At 33.0% G+C, this 25934-nt stretch overlaps 4 protein-coding genes across 6 annotated transcripts; 2 read left to right on the top strand and 2 right to left on the bottom strand.

Moving 5' to 3' along the window:
• Nucleotides 1-2605: 2605 nt before the first annotated feature.
• On the bottom strand, nucleotides 2606-12321 carry Jra (Jun-related antigen). Its single transcript, XM_072886842.1, has 2 exons — nucleotides 11843-12321; nucleotides 2606-11711 (listed from the first exon to the last, which is right to left on the bottom strand). Exon 2 carries the CDS (start codon nucleotides 11594-11596, stop codon nucleotides 10781-10783), a length of 816 nt encoding a protein of 271 aa, XP_072742943.1. The 5' UTR covers nucleotides 11597-11711; nucleotides 11843-12321; the 3' UTR covers nucleotides 2606-10780.
• Nucleotides 12322-18436: 6115 nt separating this feature from the next.
• On the bottom strand, nucleotides 18437-22451 carry LOC140663002 (uncharacterized). 2 transcript variants are annotated; one of them, XM_072886837.1, is made up of 10 exons: nucleotides 22200-22451; nucleotides 21874-22105; nucleotides 21641-21783; nucleotides 20988-21135; nucleotides 20625-20857; nucleotides 20487-20547; nucleotides 20197-20399; nucleotides 18888-20080; nucleotides 18666-18812; nucleotides 18437-18570 (listed from the first exon to the last, which is right to left on the bottom strand). In XM_072886837.1, the coding sequence occupies exons 2-10, from the start codon at nucleotides 21974-21976 to the stop codon at nucleotides 18552-18554; spliced, it is 2250 nt and encodes a 749-aa protein (XP_072742938.1). In that variant the 5' UTR covers nucleotides 21977-22105; nucleotides 22200-22451; the 3' UTR covers nucleotides 18437-18551. The 2 variants fall into 2 exon arrangements, with proteins under 2 accessions (XP_072742938.1, XP_072742937.1); XM_072886836.1 differs by having other exon boundaries at nucleotides 21874-22062.
• A 127-nt stretch (nucleotides 22452-22578) lies between these two features.
• Nucleotides 22579-23457, top strand: Mrps18a (mitochondrial ribosomal protein S18A). The gene is made up of 4 exons (XM_072886843.1): nucleotides 22579-22750; nucleotides 22864-22997; nucleotides 23075-23198; nucleotides 23278-23457. The coding sequence occupies exons 1-4, from the start codon at nucleotides 22648-22650 to the stop codon at nucleotides 23391-23393; spliced, it is 477 nt and encodes a 158-aa protein (XP_072742944.1). The 5' UTR covers nucleotides 22579-22647; the 3' UTR covers nucleotides 23394-23457.
• A 131-nt stretch (nucleotides 23458-23588) lies between these two features.
• Coprox (oxygen-dependent coproporphyrinogen-III oxidase) lies at nucleotides 23589-25901 on the top strand. Of its 2 annotated transcripts, none has more exons than XM_072886839.1 (2): nucleotides 23589-23911; nucleotides 24035-25901. In XM_072886839.1, the coding sequence occupies exons 1-2, from the start codon at nucleotides 23897-23899 to the stop codon at nucleotides 25244-25246; spliced, it is 1227 nt and encodes a 408-aa protein (XP_072742940.1). In that variant the 5' UTR covers nucleotides 23589-23896; the 3' UTR covers nucleotides 25247-25901. The 2 variants fall into 2 exon arrangements, with proteins under 2 accessions (XP_072742940.1, XP_072742941.1); XM_072886840.1 differs by having other exon boundaries at nucleotides 23589-23850; nucleotides 24035-25899.
• The last annotated feature ends 33 nt before the right edge of the window (nucleotides 25902-25934 follow it).

Raw genomic sequence — 25934 nt, 5'->3', positions numbered from 1 at the left:
AGCTGTCGGTTCTAAGTTCTCCCAAAAGATAACGCTGACATTTCTTTGCGTACATAAATTACATTCACAGTACAGTTAATTGTGCAATCAATCATCTCAATAATCGAAACCGTCAAGCAATCGAAGGTCAACCCCCGTTGGATACATATATTCGAAAGTCAGCTACAATAAGACGCTCATGTAAAATATTTAAAATACTTAATTTATTTGCATTTATTTGTATTTCCACGTATCGTTTATTTCTACTTTCCTGGTATTATCTAGCGATATATCTTTATAATATATGTATATCGATTATTAAACGATATCGCAAGGTATAACGGAACCAACAAGTTTGTGCTTTATTACGCTTTCTGTTTTTTCTGAAACATTATTATTCAAAAACATAATTAAATTTCTAACTAATTATGCAATATATTTCAAGTATGTATACTTATCATTTTTAACTTTTAATAACATCATTCTCGATCGTATATTATTCTTCTCAACTTAATATATTATCGTTGATATTATTTATTGTATTACTGCTTTAGATTTGCAAAATACAGCGAATAAAATCGTATATAATACGATTATATAATATTATAATGTAATTGAAATCTTCATTTTAGAAATATTTTAATTATGACAGTTGTTTAAATAAGTTGTAGTATGTATTTTATACTTTATGTATACTATATAATTCGTGAAGCCTATATCGCGGATTAAAGTAAATGTAATAAATGCGTAATACCGCTACTTATTCAGTAACGCGCCATTTCGTAAGCATATTACAACGTTCCGCTTTATCTAAATAACCGCTCTCTTCAAGATACGCGTCGTCCATTTAGCTCTTACATTCCACTAAAGTCAAAGAATGAAAGGAAAAAAAGAAAAAGGAATAAAAAGAGAAAAACGCAGAAAAAAAACGTCGCGCGTGCTCCTCTTTGTCGACTGTCCTAGACCTGACACCAAGGTTCCCCCTTCTCCCTTCCACGTGTCTCTTCCACGATCCGGATGGTATAATTACTGCGCTACTAATTAATTCAGGGTGTCTACTCAAATCTTATAAAAAATTCCCTGAAAATTCCCTGATTTATCAAGTATTTTTGTTCAAAATTCCAAGTAAAAAGAACATTTTCAAGACTTTTTAATACAACTTTCTTTAAAATAAATTTTTTTATTACATGCATTTTCTAATGTTTTCCACTCATACGAAGAAAAAACACGGAGCCTCTTAAGTTTCAATGTTAGATTTATAAATGTACTGAAAAAACTGAATAACTTTTATAAGATAATTTTTCATTTATATAAAATTTTCATTTCTTTATCATTAAAATACAGAGTATGAACTTCATATTCAATATTGTGTTAAGATATTAAACAAAAAAAAAAAAAAATATATGTATATATATTTATACGGGACAAACTGAGTTCACATTGTTTTACTTTACCTGCCGACGATTTTTTAAGCATTTCTTGCCATACTTTAAGCGCTTATGAGTTTCACAATAGTTATACAAAAGTTCTATACATATATATACGTAAAAATTATTAGAATATTAATTAAATAAATTAAATTGTCAAATTAAAAGCTAGTTATATTTCGATGATTCTATTCGATTAATGACTTTCTGTTATTCTGCAATTACTTTTAATTTTCAGATTTCAAGAGAGAATTTCATATATCAAAATTATTAGAATATTTATTAAACAAATTACAAAATAGATTGTTCAAAACGCCAAACGTATAAATATCGAGATGAGATATTGGTCATATTTCGATAGTTTTATTGATTTTAATGAGATTTCATGTAAGTCTATAATCCTTTTTAATTTCCAGAGAGGTTTCTATGCGTAAAAATTATTATACTATATTTATTAAACAAATTAGATTGGCTGAAATGCCAAATGTACAAGTACTGATCATGAGATGAGACGCTGGTTATATTTCGAATGTTCTATCGACTTTAAATGAGTCATCACAATTTAAAGCAATTTTGTGTTCAAAAGAAACACAAAAGTGTCGATCTACAATCACTTATACTTTCTGAACAAAGTTCTAGATATGCGTAAAAATTGTTAGGATATTTATTAAACAAATTAGATATCGAAATAAGTATAGATCTCATTTACGTCCAATGTTTCGAGCGATCTAATTTATACATATAATTATCTAATATAATATTCTAATAATTTTTACGCGTATATAAAACTTTTTAAAGAACTAGTGTAGCATTCTGAAGTGCTTAAAATTTGGCAAGAATATTAAAAAAATTGTCGAAGGACAAAATGAGATGCAGCGTAAACCTGGCGTTTCAATTTGTTCCGATTTTTCCCCGGTCTATTTTTTTAATGGGCAGCACTATTTGTTTAATCTATGTATCAAGAATTCTAGAATTATTAAAAATAAAGCGAAAACTCTTAATTCAATTAATAAATTTGAAAAGTGAGACGCCAATTTCACACACATGGCTGACTATTTGCAAGATAAAAAACAAAATTATCAAAAAAAGAATTTTCGAAAAAATTTTCTGAATCCTAATAAAATTCCATGAGACTTCCCTGAGTTTTCCAGATACAAAAGAAATCCCGGAATATTCCCCGTTTTCTATATTTTTCCAGAGTGTAAACACCCTGTTAATTAGAGATTGATCAATTCGAGAAAGGGATTGTGAAAAACCGTACTGATCGAGAGCCGCAAATACACGGATGTCAATATCACGTAGATGCTCATGTAATATAGCTTTACTTTTATTGCTTATTGAAAAAAAAAAGTTTTTTATCAAATTTCTGGTCTCTTTTTAAAATTTTTTATTGATTGCTACAGCGATTCGCGCGTTTTTTATTTCGTTCGAAAAATGCAACCGATGTATATAAAGGACGCAGATCAGTGGGACGACTCGTTCGCTTTTCCCCTTGCGATAAGGCGCATTCAATATAATTAAACAGACTAAAGCGCACACCGATAACGACCGTGATAACGGTACCGATAACGCGACGATATCTTCCGCGCGCACGCGAGTCTAAGCGGCGCGTCCTCTGAATTTTTATCTTCAGCTTAAACTGCGTGAAAAACATGGCAGGACTGCGCATCACAATTTGCTTTCCCTGACATGTGGCCGCCAGTTATTGACAATTTGATACAATATCATAATCGACAGTACAAAGCAATTCTGTAAAATAGCGAAAAATGATGTTGAAAATTGTAATAATCGATTATTATTTAAAAACATTACTATGTAATTGTAAGTAATATAGTTTGACGTAGAGTAACTATATTCTGTAAGATTCCTTTGTTCTTCTATAGCTTTTTTCATTTAATACCGAGTGTTTTTTTTCTTCTATGATTAGAGTGGCTATTATTCATTCGGGCATATTGTTACTTGAGTGACATTTTTATATGCATTTAGAGCTCGGCCTAATTTATGCTTCATCGATTTGTTTCCGCGACCATGAATGCGACATCCTATCATCACTTTTCCTCCGGCTTTCATAAAACCTTGATTTCTAGAGCTCGCATATCTTTGTGTTGTTGTCTTGTTTCACACGCTCGTAAGTGTCCTTCCGACTAAGAATAACGTGAATTATTAATGGCCAAGTGAGCCGGTCGTAATCTTAAACGCGATAATCGTTCACACGTGTCTCCTAAGGCCGCAGAATTCAAAAGCTGATGGATAATTTTCTTAGCAAAAAGAGAATAACGTTCTCCTCTCATGACATTTTAATTCTAATGAACGTGACCTGTACTTTCTGTGCTATTTTCCCTCCAAAGTAAATTTGCTTATTAAATAAGGTTAAATGCATAAGTGCGAAATCTAGGAAGGTATTGCATCGCAGTATGTCTTGAATACCACATACCGTAAGTAACTATTTCCGCGATATTTTTTCTCTCTTTATTTTGCAATAGTGAGAAACTTTGCTCACTAAACCTGAGTATGAAACTAATTATTATCTTGAATATTGGTGAAAGTCTTATATTGAGTCTTAAGATTGTTCGTTTGTTTTAAAAAAAAAGTAATAATATGTCTTAAATTAGAATATTTAAAGAAATATATACCTTTTATTATCGTATAATTTTATAAACTGCATTACCGTTAATGAAAGTAAGTTCGTTTCGCTGTTATTCGTTTACGAGTTGCGCGATAAACTAATAGTCGAGCAAAAGTGAAAGAGATAATTAAAGCATTGACTGGAACAAGATTGTTAAAAAAGTATATTACAGATTTATGGATATTAAAAAAAACAATTTTAATAGATTTATCAAGTAGATGAAAGACCATTAAATCTATACATTTAATTTTGATAAAAAATATGTATACATAATATTATGTAAGTTATAAGCACACAAATAATATTTTCTATTGTACACAGTTAATTATTAGTTAGCATAGTACAATCAAAATGATCATTTAATAATAATTTTTAATAATCATTTAACAAATATAATTTAAATCTTAATAATTTAAAAAATATTATTTAGGTTTAATAATAATTTTAACATTTTCGGTTTGTTTCTAATTTGAAATGCATAGACTTAAATACTGGAAGGAAAATAAAACTCGGATTTTTAACGTTCGTTAAAAAGAGATTCCCAGCACAAAAGGTCATTCCAATAACTAGAGCGTTTTTAAAACTACGCTTGCCGCGATTTTAATTTGTACCGAGGACTTTCTCAATTGAGCCAATTAATCAATTGCAATAATTAACGTTGACAAAGGGGGAGAGAGAATGTAACCGTTCTATGCTCGAATTGATCTTCGTTCTCTTTTACTCCTTTGTCTCTATCACTTTCTTCCGAGAAAATGCTTTAATATATATTTGTTAATTTAATATTCTTTCGCAAATATGATCCTAGTTATGAAAAATATAATATAACAGAAAATTATATATATTGTTGTATATTAAAGTGCATTCGAGGATTCAAGTAATACTTGTAGAAGATTAAAAAGGACTGGGAGATGAATTGTTATTGCTAAAATTATACATTAAGGGTATAAAAGAAAATCACACAACTTGATCACATTTAATATATATATATATTGAAATTTTATTTTCGTCGTATTTCATTCAAAAATAAAATTATTCGTAAAAAAAGATTTCTTCGCTCTGTCGGTAGACAATATATAACATATATATATGTGTATATATATAATATTATTAGATTTTATATATATATTTATAGCAATATATTTATACTCTCATGTATAATGTTATACATAACTCTACAGCGCGCGCGTGTGTGAGTGTATGTGTATGTTATCTCTCTTTCACAGGCGTCGTTAACCACCGCACAACACCTCGCCACGCGATATTATATTCTAATGGGGGTTTTTCTCGCTTACTGACTAAATCACATGTGGTTTTCATTACTTTCATACGTTTTGCGCCACCGCTTTCCTCGCCCGCTAACGCCCGGAAAGACGCATGCCCTTGAAAAAAATGTCGCTCGCACGAATGACTCGAGGAAAAAAAAGGCACGCTGTATATATCTAATTCGTACTCGCGAATCTGTTTCTGTATTTTTGTTCTTATTTAATTAGCACATTCAGATGGAAATCTTTTTGCCATATTTAACGCTAAATGCAAATGAGAAAATTATTTTTAAAATTTTACGATTTAATCCTAAATCTTACATCTCGCAACACTCTTTGTAAATATTTTATAACTTTTAGATTGTAAAATATTTATTAATTATGCTGAAATGTTAGAACTACTAAATTTTCGTTAAGATAAAATCTTTTTTAATGCATCGATCGCAAAAAATTAAATATTAAAATGTACAAATATACGAGACGAAGACTCGTGCGTGTTTCATTTTCGATTTTGTTTCTCTTTTTTTTTTATCTTGTCCCCGTGCCAAGATTTGTCCGTTCTGATCGAATACTACTAGCCCGAGATTCTGTGATCGAGAGTACGAAGCGACGATCGTGCGCTATTGCGACAAATAAATACAAAGAGCGTGAAACTAAGCGAGAAGAAACAGCGCGCACTTAATCCACCGTTACTCGCTACTATAATATTATTAATGTGTATAATATAAGTATATTTGTAATAATCCAATAATCCATTCATAATTTTTTTCCATAAAATATACAAAAATATTAAATCTGTTTTTTTATACATTACATTAAAAGAATTTTTACCTATGATATCTATATGAATTGTTTTCTGTATCATAATTAAATTTTTTTCCATAAAATACTATAGATTTTCATAATAATTGTTGCGAGTATCGGAAAATTAATCTTGAGAAATAAATACATTTTCACATTCTCGAGTTACGTGTTAATATTAAAAAAAAGTACAGAGAGAAGGAGAACGAGGTTGATAGGTGGTCAGAAAAGTTAAGTGCGTAAATTTGCGCAAATTTTTCTATCGCCCTCCTCCTCCTTCTCGAATCGATAAAACGTGCGTTTTAAGATATAAAAGATCGATCGCGATCTCCGTCGCGAAGAGAGTCGATTCGCCTATCGTTAGCGCATTTAATTAATTTGATTGAAGCTCCGTTGTCTCATCAAAAAAGCTCTCGCGTAATATGAGACGAACGTCGTATTTAAAAGAAGGAATTTTCTTTATTTAGACGTGATCGTCTATTCCAAGATAATTGCCCAAAAATATTTTCTTATTTCCTCCTGTGTCGAAGACATGACTCGATAAATCGATAGGTGTGGTCCGCATCGCGTTCACATGCCACGCACACACCGAGTAGATTTCGCGCCAATGTTACGCAACGTCCGCGCGAAGAAAAATACGTTTTGTCGAGCGACGAAGGCTTTCTACACAATTAATCGAATGTCGATTTCATTCGACGCATAGTTTTAAAATATCTCTTTCTGTAAAAATAAAATATAATAAATATTTATTTATATATATATATATATATATCTCTCTCTCTCTATACATATCAGATGGTTTTACCCGCTGACGATTCGCGAATAGACGACTCAAAAAACTTGAAAATTCTCTCACACAATGGATATTATTTGCGAAGAATTGCGCAACAGCCCGGCCGATATAGCACATAATCGCGATTTTTCCTCTCAAGTATTTTTCTTCGCGACCGCGCGCGATTCGTCTCATACAGATAATGCGCAAAACGGAGGTAAAATTGCTTTGTTATTGCTCGCTTGTCTCTACAAGGTGTCTCGCTTTAATCTTTCCGTTCGTTATATTAAAAAGTTCTTCGAGCTTCGCGATGCATTTCAAAGAGAATATATTAATGATCTTCATTTAAGAACTTTTCTCATATTGCAAATAACTTCATCGAGGACCGATCGGAAAGATTACACTGGACATCCGGTATACAAGTCCCATGCAAAGGGGAGTTTTTTTTTTTTTATTGCAGATATCGAACCGTTGTGATAACGATAACTTGCGAGCATCTTCGGACTAAGCCTACGATCTTGGTATTAAAATGTAAAGTTTCGTATGTTACTAATGTATGAATGTACGAAGATGGCGAATTGTGTATTCGAGCAATGCGGATGTCTCTCATCCCGGTATGATGACCAAGTCGTAGAAAAGCGACGTTGCTTGGTCGCGACGTCTCCCGACGCAGCTTGCGACACGTGGTGAAACGCGGTCCCGCCGATCATTGGCGTGTACTTCTGAGCTGTATATGTACATGTGTGCATGTATGTTATGTGTGTGTGTGTTTAGTATGCGGCTACGCGCATACGCTTTGCGCGCAAGTTATAAGGGCATACTGGACAAGACTAGATGCACATATGACGAAATGGAGTTCCACGCGATGTGGTCGCGTAGAAGAATCAAGGAGAACGTGATTCGCTGGCTTAAGAGCTAAGGGAAAGATTTTCCCGGTTTTCCCGGAGAGTCGCGCGAATGAACACGATATTACTATCACGGTGATACCGTCGACGTATGTGGATCATTTCCAAGGAGTCGAGGAACCCCACCGACGGACGAGCTTCATGTATATGTATATGAAAAAATTAATTTTTTTCAATTTTGTATGCGGTTTTAATTTATGACAGGTTCATCACAACATCGTTTTTTGAATTTTATCGACGACAAAAACTATAATAAATTGTAACGAATATGTATTTTTGCATAAGTATAAAAAATGTATATATAAAAATTTATATTGAATAAAGCAATCGCTGGATTAATTAAAATTAATTTTTTAATATCTCAGGTACTAAACAATGATAAGCATGATTGTTTGATCATCCTTAATGTATAGTTATACATGATATACTCGACCGTCTACTATATACGTCACTATAATTGCGCATAATCTGATTAATAAGCGCACGTTATATAATTAAAGAATCTTTTACCGCGAGTTTATATCGTGTCCATCCTTTCAGGATGACGATTCTTCGACAAGTTCAGCACGACTGGTGACGAACGACTACTCCCGGACACTATTCTATTTGTACAGCCTTAATAGCGCTAGTTCTTTTAAAAGCGGGGTTCAAAAACGAAGTCATTTCGATGCAATCCAATCAACACGTTGTTGGCGAAACGACGAGGCACGTCGGAAAAAATATCGAAGAATCAGACAACGTTAATCAGGTGCACGGGCGAGGTTATAGTGAACGCGTCTTCTGACGATACTTTTCTTAATATGCTATATAGATATATTACATCTTTATTTATTATTAGATAATCCTTCAAATCGATTAATTTAAAATATTTATGGAATATATAAAAACAATTTTTTATACATATTTTTACATTTGTAACAATTAAAATTTTTTACATATATATATATGTATATATATATATAGATACAAAAATCGCGTCTCTTGATATATATACATTTTATATATAACTTCCTTCTTTTTAATCCTAAAAAAATATTATAATTCTTTGTTTTATCGTTCAAGATTTAATTTGCATCAAAGAAAATCATATAAGAAAAATGATTACTGTGAAAATTAAAAATTTTAAACCATGTGTAATATTATAAAAAAGATATATACTGATATACTGAATATATTAAATTTATTTTTATATTTGATGAGATTTTGTTGTCTACGATACGTTTAGAACACGCGTCATTATAACATAGCGCCCTAATACACGTTCTTGCGTAGTTATAATACAGCACCGTACTCCTTAGAATTAATTTGTCAATTTGTATGCACCAAAGTATGTAGAAGTTTCCAAAACTAGCGGAATGCTCGAGTCTCTCGAAAGTGCATTCGGTACAAGGCAAACATGATCTCCCGGTTTGATTGCGTTTATCACAAATTGTCCGACGCACGATTTTCGGCGTAAATCGCGCCAAAAAAGATAAAGGTCTCTCCAAAAAGATAAGATCCCTCTTTCTGATCGATCTATGAGTTATATATCGTTCGAGTCGAAAGAAGAGCGATAAGAAACGCGATCGAGATCGTCGATATTCGACAAAATGTACAACCCTCGCAGCTTGCACGAGGCGTTTACTTTTATAAAGTGCCGCGATTTGAAAAATCTTTCGCAGTGTAAAAAATACTTCGCGCTTAATATTCGAGACTCATCGCATCTCTCTGTATCAAGGAAATCTGAAAACTTGATTAACGTCACTCGTAAAGCGAACGCCTCGTATCGAAATGTACAATGCAAAGTCGACGCGAGATCGCGAGTTTTGCAAAAAGAAGAAAAATCGGCGCTGTCGTTCAGCGCCAGGAAAGAAAGAAAGGAGTTGCTTTACAAATCATTATCAAGATAGATAGATATTTACACAATGTGATCGAACGAGAAATCGATTTCGTTCTAAAATACAAGGGGACATTCAAAGGTTGTGAAAATGGGGGCTTCTCCGATAACAATGGGAAGAGTAAAAGAATTTCAACCTCCGGTAGAAAGATTCGTATCTCCCGCTAGCTCTCGCGCGTTCTCTAAAATGGCTGTCGCGCGATACTCTCCCCTCTCGCGCTACCTCGCGCGATCTCCCTCTCTCTCGCACGCACGCATATACTCTCTTTCGCTCTCTCTCTCTCTCTCTCTCTTTCTCTCAATCATACAGCTTCTCTCGTTCTTTCTTCCTCTCATACATGCACGCACGCATTCGTCGAGCGTGTTCGTGCGTATAAAGTCTCTCGCATGCGCAAAACACGCACGCGCGCACGCCCGCCACTCTTCTAAAAGCATTCTTTACATTTCACGTCTATACGAAGGCACTCCTTCCTCCTTCTCCACTTTGACCGTCACCTCCTTCTCCTGCTCCGCCTGCTGCTTGCTGCTCCGTGGCGCGATGGTGTCTCCTCCCAGTCATGTCACAAAAGAATTAAGACAGAAAACTGTAAACGTGGTAGAGACCATGAACTGACTTCTTTCCTCCTCTTCTTCCAGTTTTTTATTTCGAAAGTTCTTTCCGGAATGGCAATGGAGACACTCTGTTTTATTTTTATTTTTTTTTTTTCAAGATAGCGTTTCGTCTGTGTGTGTCCCGAACTTTTCCATTAGCAATATCAGCAGACAGAGATGGACTTTGCTTTTTGTAGAGCTGTTTAGTTCCTTTGTCCATTATGAAGAAAGAAAAGGAATCTATCCTAAATTTTGTTGCGGTTGAAGTACAGAAAGAAAACTTCTTCATACATAAAACTTAGGCTCGTATGCACATGATGGAAATCCTTCTCGATTACAATCGCAGAAAGAATCCGAACGACGGCATTTAACAGATTAACAGCTGTTGCGAAAGTTCAATGTCCATTCCTTCATGGAACTACAAAAGGCAAGATAATGATGAAGAACACGGTAGCGGACCCGTCGAGAGAGTGGTCGAAGAAGGAGCAACAACATTCGCAGTTTCATTTCTCCGGGGGAGAGAGGGGGCGGGTGAGAAACTTCAAAATTGGCCAGGCACGATGTGACAGCCAGCATTCACGTGGTCCATAACCTGCTCCTTAAGCCGGCACACATGTTCTTTGAGCTTGTGCACGATACCGCTTAGCTCAGTGTTCTCGCCCTTGAGCAGTTTGACCTTGTCCTCGAGCCTGGAGATGCGTTCGAGCTTGCGCCGTCGGCACTTGGAGGCGGCCACGCGATTCCTCTGTCGCTTCCTTTCCAGCTTGATCTTCTCTTGGTTCTCCATATCGATCGGTGACATTGGCGGGGTGCTCGATACGCTCGGTACCGTCTGCGGCTCGTCCTTCACCTGCACCATGTTCGGATTGCTCATGGTAGATTCTGTGCTCTGCACGCTACCGGGCGGCTCCAGAGTTGTATAAGTCGCGCCATGTACGCTGCCGGGTTCCTGCGAACTGTCAGAGTGATGTAACTCGTTGAGCGCGTCCACAAAGCCACGCGCGTATAGTTCCTGAGCTTCGGTGACCGTCTTAGGGAACAGAATTTGGGTGGTCGGTGTGGGGAGACCGGTGACCAGGCTGTCTGACTGTGTCATGATGAATTTCTCCAGCTCCGGCGAGGCCAGCTTCAACATATTGAGATCCGGCGAGCTCAGGATCGGCGTGACGTTGTTGAGTGTTGGTGGTAACGGACCCAACCGCGGCCTCTTCGCCTGCGGTCCCTGCCTCTGGCAGCCGTTCAGATCGAGCGTGAGGTTTCGCTTAAGCTGACCCATGCTGTTCTCGCGACCGTTCAGCGTGCTGTAAACGTTCGCGTCCTCGTAGAACGTCGGCTCCATCGTCAGGCTTCGCACCATGGATACCGCCGGGCTGATAAACTCGTCGCTCGAATATCGAAGTTCTTTCTCGTGAACGACTGTCGTTTTCCGCCTGCGGAGCAAACTGTCTCCGCGGCTTATCGGACCCGAAGAGCTGCAAACGAAAAACTTTCTTGCAGTTTCCGTACACCCAACAACTTCTTCCTACTCTTCAGTATATATGTATACATACATTATATATACGCGTTATTTTAAACTACACATAAGTGTAGGCGATGTATCTACCTTTTTTTCTTGTCTCTCTATCTCGTTTCTCCTCTTCCTTCTCTCGCTCTTTCTCTTTCTCTATCTCTCTTTCTGTCTACGTCACTCTTGCAAATACTTTGCTTCGCGCTACGGTGATTATATAACCGCGCGCGCGACTATACGCAAAAATTCACCAACGGTGAATGGGCCTTTATGTACTTCACGAACACGTTTCGCGACACTCGGTATATCGCGCACAACTACCGACGGCACTGTTGATCGCGAAGCAACGTAGAAAACACGTCGTGTCTGACGTTTCATACGGTTTACAACAGCACCACCGTACACGAGGAGCGACTGTCGCTCGCTGTCAACACAACAATGACTCACACGACGTGACGAATCGGACGGTGCGCGTGTGCCGTCTCTCCGTTGCGGAATGCAGAGATCGCAGCGATCGTTGCGCGAGCAAAGGCGTATTTACCGTGCACGACGATGGCTCGACAACTTGTGAACACCAAACTAAACGTACTCGCTTATATCCCGTGAGTCACGTCGGCTGAAAATAGAGACGTCGTCATCGGCCGCGTCGCTGAATGGTCACCGATGACGTTATCCAGAGCGTCCTATTGGCTAGCCGATCGGCGCTGTTAAGAAATGATAAGCGCATGCGCACCGCCAGGCGTCTGCGCCGCTGGAGGGAGCGTTTGAACGCCGGTACCACGAGATTAAGGTGCGATTACACCGATTGAAATTTCGAAACAGCCACGTGACGCGAACTGTCATAAGCTGTCAAAAACGTCGAAGATTATTTTTCAGCGATTTAAGGTGCAGACGATACTAATGAAATTGATCTCGCAAATTGATACACTGTTTTAACGATGATGTCTAAAAGACTTGAACGATTAAGTGGAAACGATGTTTTATATTTGCTGTCTCGCTCCCTCGCGACTACCTACGAATCTATCACCGTCTCTTTTTGTCGTATATAACTTTGGACGAGCAAACGGGTTTATAGTTTATATATGTTTCGCGTGCCAAAGTTGAAGTTTTCAAAAAATTGCGATGATAATGAAAAATAAGCGAATACGAAATGTAAAAGATACATATTATATTCGACTTTCGTATATTTTCAAAGATTTTAAAAATAGATTAAACATTTTGCCTATAAAATGTTAATATAATGTGATCAATTAAATTCAAAATTTATAATATTTTCAAATATAAAATATATGCTTATATTATTTTTATTGAACATTAAAGTGTATCATGAAACTTTGTTCAAGAAACAAAAAAGAAAAAAATAATGAAGTCTTTCATGAAACATTTTTACCTTATTATCTAAGAAAATATTGCATGAGAGACTTCATTATTTCTTTTATACATAATTATTTAAATTATTTAAACATAAATAAACTTTGGCTAACGAGAATTATTATTTGATTACTTTAATTGTCATGTTAATACGCTGATATCAATTGCATAAAATATATTGCAGTAAGCACTAATCTCAGTTGTTCCACATTGTCATATGCTCGTTGCATACGTCCATATTTGATTGTCTATATCTTATGCAATTGCGTCCGCGATGCATTGAACGCCTTTCAGGCTGATCGAAACATTCGTCATTATCATTCTTGATTTTAATGTAGTGTAAGTAATCGCCCGTGCAAACTTTATGTATTGACTCTGAGATAAATTTACAATTCAATATACTAATTTGTTACAAGTATATTATTAGAGAAAATTTAAAGTGGAAGATTTACATAAAAATGTCTTACATATTTTTTCTGTTATGACACGCCTAAATTTTTAGATGCCAGTTGTACTCTTTAACATTTTATAATTTGTAAAAAATTTATGATTAATATTTTTAACTTTTTGCTTATCAATTAATTTTTTTTCGTTGTTGCATATTTTATAATATAATTATATCGTGAAAATTGGAACATAATAAAAATATGATCTAAATTTATATCAATAAAAAATATAATGCATTTGACTATCGGATGTGTCTTCGAATAAACTTGCATGTTATTTGCATTCCAGCTGCACGCATTTTTCCGGGAAAGATCTTTTGATCGTTTCGTGTAGCGATTATTTCCCGAATCTTTTCCAAGAAACTCGTATTGCTATTGCAAAAGAACATTTTAAACGTACGCGCGTGCTATATTTGCTGTACCATTATATTCGGGTCATTTATTTACAGAAAAGCAATACTGAAAATCATAAATATTATCGTGCTCTATTGTTGGATTTAAATCGCGTTGCAAAGTAACCATAACTAGAAAAAATATTTAATGGAAAAATTTATCTCTTAGAAACCTTTGTTGAAGTGATATATTCTCGTGAAAAACAAACCAAAAGTTCGTTATCGCCAAAATATTCTGTAGGATATTGAACTATACGAGAATAATTCTATATATATTCAAACTGCGCATTAATTAATCTAAATTTAATTTGTAAATAAATTAAATAAATTTAGATAAATTATGCGCAGCTTTATATTTTTAATGGAGTTGTGTGTATGCAGCGTTATCTCACAAGAATTACGTGATTATTGATTTGACTCTTGTTTAATTTTACACTAAAAAAAATTTATTATGCATTAAATTATACGTGTCAAAGCGTGTATAAATTTTGGACTTTGAGAATATCCTGCATATATGGTTATGTGTCTTTCGAAGTAAACAGCGTAATTAGGTATACGATTACAACGGAATTGGTAAAGCTTACACACGTTTGTCGATTAATGACATTAACTAAGAATGATAAAGAATGTTTTGGTCGAAAATCGTTCAGTGCATTACAGACGCAATTGTATAAGATGCAGACAACCATACAGTTTGTCAATACGCAGCACAGTTAATAAGATGCTTATCTCGAGTTTCGCTCCATTTTCTGGCACGCACAGGGAAATGTGATCGCGAAGCGTTGATATCCGACGATAATCGAGGAGAGCAACAAACACACTATGTTGCAACGTGACTGATGGCACGACGATATCGGACAACGTATATGCGAATGCAGGCATAACGATCAACGGTTCATGTTGCATCGATATGATGTAACGATTGATCATGTCGCGAATAATTTTACCTTATGTATATCGTATTACGTTTTTAACGAGCATGGCTTTTGAATTGAATCGATGTGCAAATAATAATTAGATTAATGTATCTTATGTAACTTTAAGAGAAATGTTTCACATGTTTTAAAGATAATACATGGTTTCTTCTCAATTAATTTAATTTCAACAATAATTTCTAATTTTTATAAAGTCAGTTTAATAACAATAATAATTTCCAAGTGTCATAAAGTTATACATTTTCAGATTTGTTCTCTGTGTTGAATTGTTTCTAATTATAAATTATTGTCACATCAGAAGTCAATGCGTTAATTTAAGGATAAAATTACTATGGTATTCTGTAAGTGTTATGATTATGTCATTGCATTTTTATCCTTAAAGCATCATCTTCCCGCAATGCTAATTTATACGATTCAAAACAAATAGAACACAAATGTATGATTCTATAAAATTTTTGTAAAGTTAAAGATGAAATATATGTATATTATATTTTTAGAATATAAAAAAATATTTCTTAAAAATCACAAGATTAAAACTTATAGCAAAATTCATAACGTATATCTATGTGTATATATAAATATATATATTGGATATTTCTTTGAACTTTGTAATTAAAGTTACTAAAGGTTTTTTAATGCTTTCATACATGAAAATTTCAGTAACACAACTTTCTGTTCTCTCTCTTCGTTTCTTTCTTTTTCGGATTAGAGTCGCATGGGCGAGGCAGTGCCAGCAGCTTTTTTCATCTCGAAATTAAACAAACATAATTAATTTCCGCCCCCGCGCGCCCTGGCGTGGAAGCGCGCGCGCGGAAGGTTAAATCCATTACATACATAATACTATTCTCGAGTACGCGGAGGCCAAGCCTTTTTATTTGCGCACGAAAGCTACTACCCGTTTCCGACGCCGATCAATCATTTCGCGAGCCGAGTGGAACCGAGAGTTTCACCTAGCACTTAATTTCGTATTGCCGGTACTTTTCCGAGTACCGTTGCAACATTAAGCCTTTCCTCAAAATACCGAAAGAAGAAAAGTAGATACTTCGATATTCAACAGAATTCAACAGAAAATAATTGGAATGCTAGTTGCTAATTAATACTATTATCCAAATTCATTTCTAAAGCTTTGTGCACAAAATGAATAATAAATTATGTTTTAAAATCTATACAAATATACAATGATATAGAATATAATAGCCTTTTACCTCTGCTCTCGCACTTATAAACATGTGGCATATATCATACCACATGTACGTGACAGCAAAAGGAAAAATATATTTGTGTGTGTCCATCAGAAAACTACGAGTGTCGTAAAGCGAGTAATACTTTTTTGTGATTTTGACATTAAAATTTTATTCACACAACAATTTGAAAATAGAGTTTATTCTTATACATAATCATAGCGAGACACTATAAAACATTCACTAAAGTCATCTAGCGTGGACTTTTGTAACTCAAAATTTTATCTGCGCGCGATATTTTATCATATAATAAAAATAATAGTTGAGGTCGGTAACATCACATAATAATAAAAAAATGTAATGATAATTCAGATTCTGTTACACACATACAAATATTATAAGAAAAAATACATTAGAATATACAATTTAATCATGAAATATTATTTGATATGAGAAATAAGTCATAGAAAATGAGCATAAAAGAGCATCTGCAAAATTATATTAATATAAATAGGATTGTTAATTTTTTTTGTTTTTGACGCATATAAAAAGAAAGATTATATTAAAAACGAACAAATTACAGTTAAAAATTTTATTGTAAATAACTTTGCCGGTTGAATTAATCACCGATTAAGATTAGAATTAGTTCTTAAATAACAATAATAATCAATAAGAATAATAATAATTTCAAATGTGATATTGCAGTAACGGCCAGGATTGACGCAAAACATCGAACCGATTAACATATACATCGCGATTCTTTATTTTTTCTCGAAATGTTGAAACTATCTCGTATGAACTAGTTGCAAATTATTTACGTAGAAATAATAATGTTCATAGAAAAATATTTTAATACATGCATACCTGGCAATAATCCATATTCATTTTCACTGTGATTCAGATGAAGCAAATGTACGGAAACGATGTCGGTTATTGGTTCCCTCCGATAAAATATTTACATTCACATCACGAATACAAATAACTTGTAATATTGTCTATAATAACTCTTAGCTTATAACAAACGTTTAACACACTTATTTATGAGACACTCGCGATAATTTTTCGCCCGCCGGATTTATTTTTAGATAACAATCGCGAAAAATACGGAGCGATTCGAATGCGACTTCGTAAGACACCGCAGCACCGACTAATCGTGATTCAAAATCTGTTGAAGAGGTCGCTGCAGTTCTGAGATATACATTTGGCAGCAAATTTGAAATTAGAAAGTACTTAAAAAAAAAAAAAAACAAAGACATTAAATAAATATTATTTTATTTAATTTTACGTCTATATATTTTCGTTTACGATCTATACAGACAGAAACACTTTATTACGTGGTAAAAAATAGCATAACAATTTACAAAAAAGCAGCTAGTTAATTAGGCAAACGTCCTGTATACATAAATTTTATCTATATTTTATTTATATTTATAATCCATAATAAATATTAAATGAAAAATAAAATAAAATACAGAATAAAAATATTTTTTTTTTAATCCAGCTTCTAATTTTTTAAAATTAATTCTCTTTTGTCAATCATTTCTGAATTTTAAATTTATCATTAATTTGATATTTTGTTTGCTATTTTAAAAACTACAATGTCCGTTTTAATAGATTTGAAGAAATCGTTTTTTGGACCAGCCAAAACAAAACAAGCAGATTTCTTTGTTCTAATTGTGAATTAAACTATTCTACTCAGTTTAACTTTTGAATTATTAAAATTGTACAGAAAATATAAGAAGATATTTTCTGCAAAATTTCATAGCTATCTATGTTTACTGAAATAACTCTAATTTGTTATCTCATTCTGTTATTAAATTTCTTTCATGATTAGACGCAGTTGGAAATTTTAGAAAAACTATCATGTTTTATAGATAAAATTTATACCTAGTAAAAATGGCAATAGATGATTGCACTTCTGTTCAATGTTTAAATATTATTCATCGAATCAGTGAAGCTTTGTAAAATAACATGATAATTCCTGTATAGAAATAATATATAAAACAATATAAGAGATAATATATATTAGAATATAATATTAACATTAGTATAAAGAAGATATGAGTATAGTTTATATACATTTATGTTTAAAACATAATGATAAGAAGACCAATTATTGTATGTATCTGTGGAAGTAAGAATGAATATCATAAATATTACCATAAATATTACCAATTTCCACGATTGTTAAAATCATTTAATTAAATGTAATTTTTTGAGTATCAGCTAACAGAGAGAAAATAACATTTAATATTGATATTTCATGACTACTCAAATAATTTCTATGTATTATACTGAACTATTTTTATATCACTTTAAAAATTACAATTAAATGCAAAAAAAATCGGTATTCAACAATATCATCTAATAATGCGAATAATAATTTATCTTGTTTTACATCGATCATTACATCGATAATATGAATAATTTACTTTGTTTTACATTGATCACTCACATATCAGTCTTCTCACTAATTCTGTCTAGTTTCGTCTCAGTTTTCTAAAAGATAAAGAAATATAATATCACAGTCTTTATAGTATTCTAATATTCAATCAAGACATATTTTATTCGATTAAAGCGAAATTTTTACTTACTTGTGCAAATTAGGCTCTTTTAAGTTTACTGGCGCCTTTCTTCGTCTAGGACGACCGGAAGCATAATTGCTATTATTCATATTGCTATCCGAGTCTCGAATTTCATCCTGCTCTAGATTTTCATCTGAATTAAACGTGGTGTCTCTTCTGCAAATTCAGAATATTAAAGCTTGAATAATTCATACGATTTGCGAAAAAAAATTATATTCAATTTATACATACTCGTGATCATGACCATTTCGGGATTCTATATCGTCGGCTGATGGCGTCCTCGACTTAACATGATATTCATTAAGCTTCTCCAAAACAACTTTAGCTGTGCTTGGATCTCGATTGTTTCGCGATTTATTTTTCTTCTTCATCTTGTTCTTAATCAAAGCATTTTGAATATCTATTTCGTTTTCAAAATTCAACATTTTCGATATTTTATTCGATTTACTCTTTTTATTTAAATCCTTTTTCTGTTGTGGCATCGAATCTCTTTCATTATCTTTAATTGAACTTAATGGCAGTTTTATTATGGCAGTCTGATCGTGTTCCAATTCATTCAGAGTCTGATTTGATATAGACGATATCGAAATATTCGCAACACTTGAACTCGCAACAACTTCGGTATCGATTCCATTACTGGTAGAACTCATTGTGGATTCTTCTAAATTAGGCAACCTTAGCTCATTGATATCGAATTGCATGTTTCGCACTGTTTGACGCGACAACATTAATGTAAAATCTTCTGTCACTTCGGGATGCTCTCGTCTCAGTGTTACAAAACGTGCAAAATTTGTTGTATTATTTTCAGCATTATTGTTTTCTATGTTATTTAAATTTTCTTTACGATTGAATACATTTTCTACTGAAAGCTCACAGACACTGTTATCATTTTCATTATGAGATTGATAGCCAGTACGGTCGGCAATAGATGTTGAGTCTCTATCTAAAGTTTGATTATCACTCATAGAGTCATTTAAGTTTTGTAGCGCTGATGACTCTTCTGTGGTGCTTTCTGAACTGCTCGATTCATCGTCATACACTAGTAATTGAGATGTATTATTGTTGACATCAGAAACACGTAGATTAAGCTCTTCTGGTTCATTATCTCGTGATGGTATGGTATTATTAAATAACCAGCTTGGACCCTCCAATGGATCTTCTTCTCCCCAATTCCTAGTATTATTTTGTGATAATCTTGGATTTTCTATTACATTTTGAACTTTGTTGAGATCTTTATCAGAAACCTTGCTGTTTATTTTTACTTTGGGCTCTTTTTTTGATGTTTGCGAGTGTGTTTTATCTTCTTCGTTCGAATTAATAGACGTATGGGTCTCTGATATTATAACGTTTCTTTCTGACGGAGTATTAGATGCGTTGTCATTATTCTCTTGATTTTCAATGTCATTAGTTCTGTTATCAATTATCTATAAAAAATAGTAATGCTACATTGACAATTTAAGTGTATACAATATTCTTAGAAAATAAAAAAAGAAAGTACTTTATTAGAATTAACTTTTTTTATGTTCATGGGCAAACTTACTCTTCTAATGTTAACAGTCTGAGAATCACGCAGTAAATTGGATATATCTTTAAGTTGTATTGTAGGACTGGTTACATTAATGTGCCTTGCACTGGTTGTTGCAGTTTCATCAGACCATCTATTTCGTGAATAAGATCCTGACATTCTCTTCGAATGATAATTTCTCCTCCTTCTTCTTTGTTCATCCACTGATGTAAGTGTGTCTAAATGTTAGTAATTATATTAAGTAAGAAATTTATCATGATTAATTAAATGTGGATTAATAATCTGTGATTAGCATTTTGTCATACCATTAACTCTGGGTGAAGAGATTGTTAGTCTTTCTGGCATTCTACATGTTCGATTATTTTCCTAAAATAATTGTGTTGCTGTATATAAAAAATTTATATGTATATAAGAATAATGATATAAAATAAATATATACATACATATCTAATTGGTGTAGATGGTAAAGAAACAGTAATTGATGATCTACTTTCATTTATTGACTCTTGACTTCTATCAGAAGGTACTTCTTGTATTTCACTTAATCTTGATATATTTTCCATATTAACTCGACTTAAATTAATTGTAGGTTTAGTAATAGTGTGTCCACCCACCATGGGTTTTACTACACCTTTAGCTGGTGATTTTGTTGATAGTCTATTGGACGATTCTTTTCCTGCAATATTCCAGAAACAATATTTTATAAAAATATACAATACAGTACAAATAACTGTTTCTAATAAATTGTGTATATTATATTGCAAAAGCTTTGAAATTTAACAATAATGTAATGAAGTATTTCTTACTTCCATCTGGCACAGATGATAATCTTACAGTGGTACTGGAAGCAGTGAGCTCTTGACACATGGAGATAGTACTTGTTATATAACCAGTCATAGTGATCAACATTTTCAATATTTCCTTTGAGTTATTTTCTACATTGGCAATCACAGCCTAAAAAATTAATAAATAAAAACTCTAAATTTTGAAATTACATTAAAAAAATCAGAATAGAAAAATAAAGCTAGAAAAGGATTAAGCTAGAACACAATTGCTTAAACTGTATAAAAATAACATTTAAAAAAATTTAAATATCTGCATAATATTGAATTTTTATATATAGATTTGCAATAGCTTTCTTCTATAATATTTAGCTGGTGATTTTGTTGATAGTGTATTGGACAATTCTTTTCCTGGAATATTCCAGAAACAATATTTTATAAAAGTATACAATACAGTACAAATAACTTCTAATAAATTGTGTATATTATGTTGCAAAATCTTAGTATCTTTTACGAGCTATTTTTTCTCCTCTTTTCTTTTTTTTTTTACATTTTATAAGATTTCTTTATCTTTTTTCATTCTGATTGAAATCTATCTCAGCTTTACTGCTGTTTCAATAAAGTTTGCATTTCATGCAATTATTTCCATTTTTCAATTCTTAATGAGTGATGCTTACATTTCGTGTGTTACATACTACGTTCAATTGTTGAATCTCTGCAATTAGCTGAACATTTTGTGAAAATAATGATCGATTGTTCTGTTTCTCCTTTGAAAGAGCTTTGGCTAAGGAGTTATTATTGTTCTTTAATTTTTCATACACTGGAAAAAAAACTATTTTGTTAATAAAATAACAATAATGTAGAAAGAAATATAAGATAAACAATCATTGGAAAATTATAGCTCTCTTACATGGTCTATACGATCGTTCCTTGTAATGTTTTCCCAAGCACTGTGCTCTTTTAGTAAGCACACTGACCCTTTTAGCCTTTCGAATTTTTGATATTTTCGGCATTGTAGTGAATGTTTAATTCTTTTATGCAAATATGTATATATATAGAGACAATATAATATACAAAGAAACTAGGTATACAAATTTATCTGGAAAATTTTACCATACACATTTTGATATTTTACTTTTGTCCTATGTATGAAAATTATCATATTAATGAAATAAATTTTTTTATTATTTATTAGAGTACTTTTTATGCAATATTAATGATGGTACAAATACATACCTCTGACTTATACATATCTCAATTTCTTGCGTATACAGAATTTGTTAGATATTTTGTCCTCTCTCATTTGCATCCAGTCAAACGTTTACAATATCCTTATTCGTAGTAAAACGTTGTTTAAATTTATATTTGATTAATATATATCATCATACACTAACTGGTCACGAACGTTCGTTATCGTTCCGCCATTCCGAGAGAACCAGAAAGAACCCGAACGAGCTGAACCAGGGGAACCTGAAACCTGAAGTAGGATCTCTCGAAAATGAAAAACTGTACTTGCTGGCACGAGATATTTAGAGACATTTCTTATGTCATAGTTGGCGATCATGCTGAATAGAAAACCATATAAGCATGAAAAACATAGATTACAGACTCCTCGTGAATTTAGTAGACCTACTTTATAAACAAGCATGGAGAGTCACTGCACGTTGATAAGAGTCGTGTAAAAATGGCGATTTTATTTCGATATATAAAACAATTGGGAAAAAGTTTAATGATACCCGAACCTAATAGAAACATATCACTGTCTGCGACTACACGTTTGAGAGAAAGTGAGTTTATTACATTATTTGTCAAATAGAGAATGCAATTTGTAATAATTCTAACCTATATTTCTACATATTATCTTGCTAAAAGTTTATTTATACTTAACGTTTTAACGCAGTAATCGAAAAGAAGGAAGGTAATGTTTTAACCATTGAAGCTCGAAGGGTACCTCAGAAGAAGGAGCATCTATTATTGAATTTAAATTCCAATGCATGCCTGCTTTGTACAACAAAACTTGACGTTAAGCACACAGTAAGTTCTCTCTAAGTGAAATAGTTTATATTATATTTTCTCAGAGTTAATTTAAAGCTGTTCTTTATCTTTTGCAGGATGTTCTTATATTAAGTCAATTTGTGAGATCAGATGGCTGTATGCTACCACGTAGAATAACAGGTCTATGCAATGTGCAACAGAAAAGAATGTCTGTTTTGGTCACTATGGCCCAGAAAGCAGGTTTGCAAGTGTTACTTTAAATATATCCTACATCACTCTATTTAGCAAATGATAATTATATCTTGCTTTGTTCTTTCAGGCTTAATGCCAAACTTGGCTCCAAAATGGAGTCGAATGGATCCTAAACGTAGACGAGACTGGAAAAAATTCAACACGTATTTCGATGAGGAAACCATTAGATACAAATATAAATAAATGATAAATGAATAGCAAAAAATTGTATAAATATTTACTACTTTACAGTTATACGAAAAAGCAAAATATATTCGAAAAAATTATTTAAAAAAAGTATTTCATAAAAATAAAAATATTTCTTGAATTCAAATAAAATTAAAATATTTTCAAAATCTAATTCAAGATTTTATTGCAATTTTATCTTGTTTAAAATATAGGTATTTACAAGTTGCGCGCCACAAAAGATAAGTGATATCTCTCAATCATGTATATGCACTACTTTACCAACTGAGTTTTTAACCTCGTCTAACTGACCACTGACTAGACATTTTAAAATTTCAGTATTAGCAGAATCTTCTTGAGATATATGCGCAAATTTTTAATGTATTAGATTTAGTAAAAATAATTCTATTTTTAACAATCTTAGATAAGTGTTAAATATACAAGCAAAATAAGAATTAAAAAAAAAACATAAAAGGTATGCATTATTGTTTTCTATGCCTTTTACGATTTTGTAATCATGAATGTCGATCATTAATGTAAGTAAGTCTAATCTGATAATCTGATATCTAATCAGAAAACTGTTTTTAATTATATAATTGTAAGAATATCTTGCATAAAAATTTTACAAAAAAAAAATAAGGTTTCAAATTTTGTTACAGATTGATATACAAATAATTAGAATGGCTACAAATGTCATTTTAAGGAATTGGAGGAATCTACATTCTGTCAGTATTAATTGCTATACTAAATGGAGCAAATCAAAGCACCTCAAGCATATTGGGACAGGAATCTTAACAGGACTCGCTGCATACAGTATATCTAATGTCACTACAGTTCTGGCAGCGCAAAATGATCTGTGTAATTATGTTAAAACCTTTATGGCAGAACCTATCACGTCTGTTGAAAAATTGCAGAATAGTCAGAACACGATGAGAACGAAAATGGAGCTGCTAGTGATGAAAACGCAGGCAGATTTTTGCAGAGTTCTCGAATCACTGGAGAGCGATGGGTCCTTTAAAGTAGACCGTTGGTCCAGAAAAGAGGGTGGTGGCGGTGTCACTTGCGTGCTGCAAGATGGGCAAGTATTTGAGAAGGCTGGCGTTAATGTTTCTGTAGTGACTGGTGTGTTGCCACCAAATGCGATCCAACAGATGAGAGCACGTGGCAAAAAGATGGAAGACACGGTGCTGTTCTTTGCCGCAGGCGTGAGTGCTGTTATTCACCCACGCAATCCCATGATTCCTACGATTCATTTCAATTATCGTTACTTCGAGGTAGAAAATCCGGACGGTACTTCTCAATGGTGGTTCGGAGGTGGTACGGATCTTACTCCGTACTACTTAGACGAGGAGGATGTCAAACATTTTCATCGAACATTGAAAACTGCATGCGACAAGCACGATCCTGCCTATTACGCCAAGTTCAAGAAATGGTGTGACGATTACTTTTACATTGTACATCGTGGAGAACGACGTGGCGTAGGCGGTATATTTTTCGACGACCTCGATAGTCCAGATCAGAATGAAGCATTTCAGTTTATAACTTCGTGCGCCGAGGCAGTCATTCCGTCGTATATTCCTTTAGTGAAGAAACACAAAAATGATGGCTACGGGTATCATGAAAGACAATGGCAATTATTACGACGAGGTAGATACGTCGAATTCAATTTAATTTACGATCGAGGCACCAAGTTTGGCCTATATACTCCTGGTGCGCGATACGAAAGCATACTCATGTCCTTGCCCTTGAATGCCAAGTGGGAATACATGTACAAGCCCGAAGCCGATTCGAAGGAGTCACAACTTTTGGAGATACTGAGAAATCCGAAAGATTGGTTGGACGGAATCAAGTCGAATGATGCGCGGATATAGATTCAACATATATAATTTCAAAATAATTTTTAATTGGGAAAGTGTAAAATGATATTATAAATATAGATTATTATTTTAGTACATGCGATCGAGATCTAAAAAATGGAATTGTATGTATCATTTGTAAAAGTTGGGAATTTATAGATATACGAATTTACATTATAGATCTCACATTCGATATATATAAGTATACTATTGAATAATATATATTCAACACTAATTGTGTGTGTTGGATACATGTGTTGGTGCTTCCATAAAATGTTATTGTAGAAATATGTTGTAAGTAATTGTATATAGAATAAACACAGACATTTTGTACAATATACATATATAATTAGAGTAACTGGTCTTGTACAATCATACATATATAAATATTCAAATTTATAATTTGTTAAGAAATTAATATATATAAAAAAAGAGTCAAAATATAATAAAAGAAGAAATATCATATAAAATCTCTCGAGCTCTATAACTTACATATCAACTACACTTTATATAGACTACTTTATCCTAGAAACTTAATCAAATACTATTTACAATATAGTACTAGGCATCATAGCCGACAAAGGTTTTTTTTTTTTTTTTTTTTTTATATAGTTAGGATATACATTTGTGGAAGTCAATGGAAATGATATTCATCTCTCTCTTTCTCATCAATTTAGTTTTCTTAATATTCAGTCTTCGATTT

This window comes from Anoplolepis gracilipes, chromosome 2 (genome assembly GCF_047496725.1).
Source record: "Anoplolepis gracilipes chromosome 2, ASM4749672v1, whole genome shotgun sequence".
Taxonomy (NCBI): domain Eukaryota; kingdom Metazoa; phylum Arthropoda; class Insecta; order Hymenoptera; family Formicidae; genus Anoplolepis; species Anoplolepis gracilipes.
The sequence above is the reverse complement of the archived record's forward strand: the minus strand, read 5'-3'. Positions and strand labels throughout refer to the sequence as shown.